Raw genomic sequence first — 9,168 nt, 5'->3', positions numbered from 1 at the left:
AGATAATGACCTGAACTGAAGGCAGCCATATAACCAACTGAGTCCCCTGGGCTCCCTGGAGGGGTATTTTAATAACTGAAAGAAAAACCTGTCAAGTTTTGTTCATACTATGAAGCTGGGAGGATGTTCCCTCCTCTCCAACTGAAGACTCAGTCATGGTCATGGGTACTTACACAGTAACAGTGTAGCCTTTATTTTTTAAATTTATTTTCATTTGTTAAATTAAGACTTTTTTTTTTTTTTTTTTTTTTTTAGCACTTTTAGGTTTACAGCAAAACTGAGAGGAAAGTACAGAGATTTCCCATGTACTCCCTACCCCCACACATGGATAGCCTTCCCCATTATCAACATCCTCCACCAAAGTGTTACATTTGTTTACAATTGATGAACCTACATTGACACATCATTATCACCCAAAGTCCCTAGTTTACATTTGGGTTTACTCTTGGTTTACTCTTGAACATTCTCTGGTGTGGACAAATGTATAATGACATATATCTATTATAATGGTATGGTACAGGGGTATTTTTATTGCCCTAAAAATTCCTCCTTGCTCTGCTTATTCATCCCTCCTCCCCCCTCTCTAACCCCTGGCAACCACTGATGTTTTCACTGTCTCCATAGTTTGCTTTTTCCAAAATGTTAAAGAGTTGGAATCATACTGTATTTAGCTTTTTCAGATTTGCTTCTCTTACCTAGTAATGTACACTTAAGTTTCCCCTATGTCTTCTCATGGCTTGATACTGCCTTTCTTTTTAGCACTGTATAGTATTATTGTCTGGATGGGCCACAGTTTACTTATTCATTCACTTACTGAAGGGCATTTTCATTGCTTCCAAGTTTTGGTAATTACAAACTATGCTTTTAAAAACATCCATGTGCAGGTTTTTGCATGGGTATATATATATATATATATGTATATATATATATATATTAAAGATTTTATTTATTTAATTGACAGACAGAGATCACAAGTAGGCAGAGAGGCAGGCAGAGAGAGAGGAGGAAGCAGGCTCCCTGCTGAGCAGAGAGCCTGCCCCTTGGGGCTCAGGGCTCAGGGCTCATGATCTCCCAGGACTCTGAGATCATGACCTGAGCCGAAGATAGAGGCTTAACCCACTGAGCCACCCAGGCGCCCCTGCATGGGTATATTTTTTAAATAATTTTTTTTAAAGATTTTATTTATTTATTTTCCAGAGAGAGAGAGAGAGAGCGAGAGCGCGTGCACACAAGCAGACAGAGTGGCAGGCAGAGGCAGAGAGAGAAGCAGGGTCCTGGCTGAGCAAAGATCCTGATGTGGGACTCCATCCCAGGACCCTGGGATCATGACCTGAGCGAAGGCAGCGGCCCAACCCACTGAGCCACCCAGGCATCCCGCGTGGGTATATATTTTTAACCCCTTTGGGTAAATGTCAAGGGGTGCTATTGCAGGGTTCTATGACAGGAATAACTTTAATTTTAAAAGAAACTGTTTTCCAAATGACTGTACCACTTTGCATTCCTACCAGTAACGAGTGGTTATATTAATAGGTGTGCAATGGTATCTCACAATTTTCTGTGTGGCCTTTTGAGGAGTTGACCCTTGAACAGGCTCCACCCTCCTCCTAGAGGGGCTGGGCCCCCAGTCTGTGTTGCACTGGACTTTTGACAGTTTCTGGCCCCTGGGTCTCCAGGTTTCAATGCCTTCCCAGAGGGAGAAAGAATAGGGAAAGAGAAGGAAGGCTGAAATTTTTCTGAGTTGGCAGCCTGGGGGAGATTATGCCTGGAAAGAGGCTTTATCAAGTGCTACTGCGGGGCCAGGCAACATTCAGTGCAACATTCCTGATAGATGTTGGGGAGTGCTAATAGTGAGAAAGAAAGAGGTAAAGACGTGTCCAGATAATACACCACTCCAGGCACCCTACGTGGCTCTATTTTATTTATGGTAGCCAGAGGCCAGTGGGAAGAACTCCTTTAGCTCCTGGGAACTGCTGGCTCCTGGATTTTCATTCAAAGTGGAGCGAACACTTGTTAGTGGATCCCCAAAGGCACCATCTGGAGAGGTTTCCTCAAAGTGGAGAGATTTGGGAGAGGGCTTCGTGGTGACAGTTGCGAATGTAGGGCTGGAGGAAGAAGAGTAGAAATCTCAGCAAAGGAAAAGCAATCGTCAGGGATTTAGGAAACTTGATCAGGTGTGTTAACTAGCATTTCAGAAGAAGTCTGAATGCTGCTGGTTTACAGCAAGAGTCAGGTAAAAGTGACCGGGCTCGGGAGCAAAACGGACACAAGAGGTTATTTCTCTCGAAAAGAAAACTTTAAAACCGGAGAGGCCCAGCTCGTCCCGCCCACGACCTCCCTTCCGCACTGGGTCGGAGCCTCTCAGTCACTTCAAAAACCCGGAGAAAGTAAATCCAGTCAGGCCCTGGAGAGGCCGACGGTGGGCTCCGGCCAGCCTGCGCACTGGGCATGCGCAGGGGGTGGGCCGCCAGGTCGGCTTAGGGAGCCGTGACGAGTCCGGAAGCGGCTGCGCGCGCCCCTCTGCTCGAGAAGTAGTTTTGTTCCTCGTCCTCGGCGCTAGGAGCCCTTCAGAGAGAACCCTCGGCAGGACCAACCAGACCCCGGCCAGCACCGCAGCAATGTCCAGCAACAGCTTCGCTTACAATGAGCAGTCCGGAGGAGGGGAGGCGACGGAACTGGGTCAGGAGGCGACTTCAACCATTTCCCCCTCCGGCGCCTTCGGCCTCTTTAGCAGCGATTTGAAGAAGTGAGGAGAAAGGTTTGGGGTGTGGGGGCGAGACTGAGGAGCCGGGGACCCGGGAGGAGCGGGCACCGGGCTGAGCTCCCGGGAGAAGGATGAAGTCGCCCTGGGGCCGCACTGGGGCCGGGCCGTAACACTTCCCTTTGGGGGGTGGGGTTGGGTCGGGTCATTGCGGAGTGGTGGGAGTCGTTGGAGAGCTTGAGGTGAGTGTGTGTAGGGGTCTCTCGTAGTTTTCAAACTTTAGTGAGAAAAGAACTGTTTGCAGAGCTTCAGGTCTCATTCCTAAGGACTCTGATTGAGTTAGTCTGGGCTGGGACACCGGAATCTGAGTTGTGAACAAACACTTCTAGCTAATTTAATATTTGCTGGGTCAAGCTTGGAGAATGGGCGTGTTATGGTGAAAGAGATGTTTGGGGGAGTTAAGAGGGCGCCTTAGAGTGTTTGTTGCTTATGGGAAACTGTTCTCTGACCGTGGAGTGTAGGAGCATGGAGGTGTTTTAGGCGCTTTATGAATGGACAAACCGTTCATACGAGCATTCATGTTCTTGGATAATATCCTTTGCTTTACGGGGGGGTGGGGGTGGGGAAGCTCAATTCCAAACAGAGTACTAAGCATAGGAGTAGAGAATATTTAGAATTTGACTGTGAACGAATTCTGAAGTTTTACAAATGAATAACGTGAATTAAAAAAAATACTAAATAATGTATAGTTTAAAAAAAAGATTTTATTTATTTATTTGACGGAGAGACAGATCACAAGTAGGCAGAGAGGCAGGCAGAGGGGTGGGGGAAAGCAGGTTCCCTGCTGAGCAGCGTGCGGGATGCGGGGCTCCATCCTAGGATCCTGAGATCCTAGGACCCTGAGATCGAGACCTGAGCGGAAGGCAGAGGCTTAACCCATTCAGCCACCCAGGCGCCCCCAGTGTATAGTTTTTAAAAGCAAAAATATTTAAGTACCATCGAAAACTGAAGAGGAAACCTCCCCAAACCTTTTGGTGGGAGGGGTTTTAAACTTACAGAATTCTGGTAACTTTATATTTTATTGGAATCCTTTTTTACATTTGTCTTATTTTTAATGTCTCATTAGTAGTCTGGGGTCACATAATAGGCTGTCACTGGATTCATACTGAATTAAGTGGAAGCTGTGCTGATGGTTTTGCAGGTGTCAGAAGAGTAAAATTAAAATGTAATTTAAGTTTTACTAATAAAATCGGGTAGTCTGCAAAATTGCTAGTCTTTGACATTGGGTTTAAATTTTGATTGTGCTAAGCTGACTGAAATCTTATATACAGCATATGGAATACAGTTTTCTGCCCCCCTTGTTCTCTGGTAAGAGAACCAATTTCTTTTCATTTTTCATTCAGTGCATTTGGATGATGGGTTGTTCTAATAGGAAGCTTGTAGCTTTACACTTATATTAGCAAAATGTTCAGCTGCTGAATTACCCTGTAAGTCTGTGTCAGTCTGTTTTGCGTGTGATTTACTTAAAATTAATTTACTTTTACAGTTTGTTAACATCTAAGACCGTTTTTCTCTTAGAGTTTCTGATTTTCTGTTTTGTCAGATTTGGGCCTGGTTTGGGGAAAGATGTACGGCTTTGACTAAGACCAGTGCTGTTGAGGTGACCAAGCAGGTTGTATTTAAAATAAAAATAGCTAACATTTATGAGGTGCTTGTGCATTTGTGCACATTATTTTACATTTATTATCTTATTCAGTTCTCCTTACAACCTCAGTGGCTTGTTACCAGGTACTTATCTGATTCTGCTTTGCAGATGAAGAAATTGGAGCGCAAGTGGTTAACTTGTCCAAGATCACAAGGTTATAACATTGGACTCTCTCTGAACTTGAACACATTCTAATCTGAAAGCCCATTTTCTCAAGCACTTGGATATGCTGCTTACTATTTGATGAAATTTATGGTGCTTTCATTAGAGAACGCACAAAACTCATTAAAAGTTTAAAACTTTTCAAAGTAGCTGTAGACAGTGTATTACCTGGAAGCTTCCAGGAATTAGAAACGTTTTGGCCATTGAATTGCAACCTAGTGGGGTTGTATAGGAGCAAGGAGATACCCGAAAGGGGTCTTTTAATCTCTCTTGAGTTTACGTTCTTTTATAAAATCATGATACTTCTTTATTTTTAAACTTTTTTTTTTTAAACCAAATGACAAAATATATGTAAAAAAAACTTAAAACTTACCCTGTTTCTCTGCTGTCATTTTTTAAATTGAGGTATACTTGACATACAGCATATTAGTTTCAGGTATATAACATAGTGATTTGATATTTGTACATATTCAGAAATGATCACTACAGTGAGTCTAGTTAACATCCATCACTATACCTAGTTATAATTTTTTTCTTTTGATGAGGACTTGTTTAAAAAAAATTATTTATTTATTTATTTATTTGACAGACAGAGGTCACAAGTAGTCAGAGAGGCAGGCAGAAAAAGGAGGAAGCAGGCTCCCTGCTGATCAGAGAGCCCAAGGTGGAGATCACTACCGGAGCTGAAGGCAGAGCCACCCAGGCACCCGGATGAGGACTTTTAATATTTACTCTCAGCAACTTTTAAATACATAATACGGATTATTGTTACCATATAGTTACTATGCTATACAATACATCCCATGACTTGTTTTATAACTGGAACTTAGACCTTTTGACTCCCTCCATGCATTCATCCACCAGCTCTGCTCTAATTTTTGATGGTTGATTTTGAAATAGTTTCAAATTTTCAAAAAAGTTGCAAGAGTAGTACAAAGAACTACCCTTTATGCAGATTTATCAAATAAAATATTTTGCTATATTGCTTTATTTCTCTCTTTCTTCTTTACTCACAGACACACATTCATATTTATTTTCTGATCCATTGAAGAATAGGTTGTATACATCATATCTTTTTCCTCTTAATACCTTGGTATGGTGTATATTTTTTATGAACTGGTATTTTCTTTCACAGTTGCAGTACTGCTATATTCAGGAAATTTAATATCAGTACAATTTGTAGTCTTTTTTTTTTTTTTTTTTTTTTTTTACATTGGGAGGGGGGGGGGGGCAGGGAGGGAGGGGCAGAGGGAGAAGCAGACTCCCTGCCTAGCAGGGAGACCGATTCAGGCCTCTATCCCAGGACCCTGAGATCATGACCTGAGCCGAAGGCAGAGGCTTTAACCCACTGAGCCACCCAGGCGCCCCAGAAGTTCTTTTGTCTTAACCAACTTGGTTATTTATGTGTAATTAAAAATAATTTTAGTAACTTTATTTCTAGATTAAACAATTTCTAGAAAGAAACAGAGGAAACCAGTTTTTCTTAATAATAGTAAAACTACTAAATTTCCGAATCTCCTTTCTTTTGAGAGTATCATGATATATTAGAAAGAGTACTGAATGTGGTGAGGCAGCCTGGGTTTACGTGCCTCTTTCCACTTGTAGTCATGTTTCCTTGTACAGGTTGCTTGATCTCTTCAAACTTAAGTGTCCTCTTTTCTAGAAAGAAATATGATACTTGCATATTGTATGAGATTCTCATGAGATGGCAGAGTGGAAAGTGATTTCTAACACTGGAAAAGTGGTGGAAGCTTCACTGAGGTGGTGACATTTTAGGTCTTAACTGAGCAGTTTTTGCCAGGTGGAGTGGAAGGGGAGTTCCTCAGAGTTGCAAAAGAAAATGCATGCTTGGATGAGACAGATTAGAGCATAAATATTTACAACTGTGGGTAGTAATTAAAGCATGGGAATGGGCAAATAACCCCTCCATCCCCTTCCCCTTGCCCCAGGAGAAGGGGATCTTAAGCAGGAGAACTCTTGTTTAGAAAAAAAAGGCAGTTAGACAAAACCTGAGAGAACACTGACATTTAAGATTGAATGGAAGAACTAGGGAAAGAGTGCTCAGAGGGGTAGGACACCAGAGGAGGGTTAAAAAAATAATGGGTAGGGGAAGCTGTGAGGATAGTTAATAAGAGGAAATGTCAGCTGTTTGTTAGAAGTTGCATAATGAGGATAATTAGAATGAAGGCTGAAAAGGGGCCATTAGGTTTCAACAATAAAAGATGACCTTAGCAACCAGTAACTCAGCAATACAATACCTCCTCAACAACTTTGAAAGGTAGCATTTTTAGTTTCTGCTGAGATTGGTGTGAGCTTTTCATTTGTTTAAATTCACAGAGCTGATTTAGACCCAAACAGGGGGCTGCAGTGTATCCTGTAGTGTGATGTAGTCAGTGTTACATCAGTGTGTTTGTATTGCATTAATGAAGCCTAGCTTATTTTTTTAAACTTAAGTTTTATTTATTGTCAACTTTACAACATCAGCCATGAAAATTACATATAAACCTTTAACCTTTTGTATCAGTGTTTATCAGTGGAGTCTCATAGACCGAGTCTGTGGCTTCTATGTAATTACAGCAAATTTAATGTTATCTCTGCCACTTGTTCTCTCATTCAAGAAGGCATTTGGAAGTGCAGCTGAAGAAGAGTAAACTTTTAAAAGGATGTTCTTGAGTTTACTATATTAAAAATAAAGATAAATAAATCCCAGATGTTAGGACTTTATAAGTAGTAACCTATTTTTTTGGGCGTGCTAAAAAGAGTCACTGTATCTCTTAAGAGATTCCAAACTTTTCTGTGTGATTGTTTCCATTTTTTATTTATATTGTTATTATTTTAAAAGATTTTATTTATTTATTTGCGAGAGAGAGAGAGAGAGCATGAGAGAAGAGAGGTCAGCGGGAGAAGCAGACTGAGCTGCTGCTGAGCAAGGAGTCTGATGTGGAACTTGATCCTGAGCCAAAGGCAGTTACTTAACCAACTGAGCCACTCAGGCGCCCCATATAATTTTTTGATTCAGGTTTATACTATATTTTTGTTATTTTTTCAATTAATGCATTTTTATAGTTACTGTTGTTCAAAGTTTGTTCTACTTTCTTTTCACTTGTCCTAGTATTTCTTGTTGATAATTTTATCTCATTCAGTCACCCTGTATTTTCAGGTTATGTAGTTACTAAATGAATATTTGTTGACTGGTATATAAAAGAATCTATTGGAGCACCTTGGGGGCTTATTTGGTTGAGCGCCAGACTCTTGATCTCAGCTTAGATCTTGATTCCATGGTTGTGAGTTTGAGCCCCAGGTTGGGCTCTATGTTGGGCAAGGAGCTTATTTAAAAAAAAGAATCTATTCATAAACTCTGCTACTATTAGGTAGTATAATTTATGTGAAGGATTACCCCCCCCCCCCACCAGAGAGCATGTGCAGGAGGTGGGGTGAGGGGTAGAGACAGAGAGAGAATCTTAAGCAGGCTCCTTGTCTAACATGGAGCCTGAGCCCAATGTGGGGCTCCATCTCACAACCCTGAGATCATGATGTGAACCGAAATCAAGACTTGGAGGCTCAACCAACTGAGCCACCCAGATGTACCTGTGTGAAGGAATAATTTATGAGTGAAGTGTTTGGCTTCTAATTTTTCTTTTTCTTTTTGAGAGAGGGAGAGAGAGAGAGAGAGCAGGGGAAGAGAAGTGAGGGAGAGAGCGAATCCCATTGAGTAGCTTGGAGTCTGATGTGGGGCTTGATCTCATGACCTTGAGGTCATGACTTGAGCTGAAATCAAGAATTGGACACCCAGCTGAATGAGCCACCCAGGTGCCCCTATAATTTTTCTTAATAAATATTTTCATGGCTTTTATTCAGTTGAATGATTCAGATTCTAATGATATTTATTGTCTCTGTAACTAGTGTAGTTTATTTATTCTTAAAAAATTATTTATTTATTCAACAGAGAGAGAGATCACAAGTAGGCAGAGAGGCAGACAGAGAGAGAGGAGGAAGCAGACTCCCCGCAGAGCAGAGAGCCCCATGTGGGGCTCGATCCCAGGATGCTTGGATCATGACCTGAGCCAAAAGGCAGAGGCTTAACCACTGAACCATCCAGGCGCCCTAACCAGTGTAGTTTAAAAAATAAAGTGTGATTGATTCATTGGACCATCCATGGAACGGAAACCTTGTCTGGTATCCTTACTGTATTGTACAATATTGATATCTTATCGCATCACCCTGACTTAATTGTATATAGTTCCAGAATAAGCATTTTCTTCATGGCATTGCTTGAGTCTTTACTGGGTTAGGGTTAATTGACTTGAAAATGTCGTGAAGTTTTGAGTGAACTTTACAATCAGGATTTTTAAAGTCTCTCTTCGGACTGTTCAAAGACATATTTACTTGCATATTTGGGATTATTCCATATATGTATTTCATTCATCTGTATTTTCAGCACAAAAATATAAAGCGATTATAAGACCTTTATGTTGTCTTTAAGAAACTTAAAATTTAGTTGATGAGATAAGTCTGAAAGTGAGGTAATAGTATTATTAGTGTATCAGTGTATAGTTAATGTTAGATTGTATAATATGTCTCAACTTTTCAGTGTGCTATACCT

General features: G+C 41.1%; 1 protein-coding gene across 4 annotated transcripts in view; it reads left to right on the top strand.

The window, feature by feature from the left end:
• The first annotated feature begins 2,441 nt into the window (after nucleotides 1-2,441).
• AP3B1 (adaptor related protein complex 3 subunit beta 1) overlaps nucleotides 2,442-9,168 on the top strand; it is a 284,409-nt gene continuing 277,682 nt past the window's right edge. For 2 of the 4 annotated variants that reach the window (XM_059418119.1, XM_059418117.1), the window contains exon 1: nucleotides 2,442-2,743. In XM_059418119.1, coding sequence (XP_059274102.1) covers nucleotides 2,616-2,743 — 128 coding nt within the window. In that variant the 5' untranslated portion in view covers nucleotides 2,442-2,615. The remainder of the gene's footprint in view (nucleotides 2,744-9,168) is intronic. The other 2 variants (XM_059418118.1, XM_059418120.1) reach the window with 2 other exon arrangements.

This window comes from Mustela nigripes, chromosome 12 (assembly GCF_022355385.1).
Source record: "Mustela nigripes isolate SB6536 chromosome 12, MUSNIG.SB6536, whole genome shotgun sequence".
NCBI classification, from domain to species: domain Eukaryota; kingdom Metazoa; phylum Chordata; class Mammalia; order Carnivora; family Mustelidae; genus Mustela; species Mustela nigripes.
Note: the sequence above shows the minus strand (reverse complement) of the source record. Positions and strands in the feature narration are given on the sequence as shown.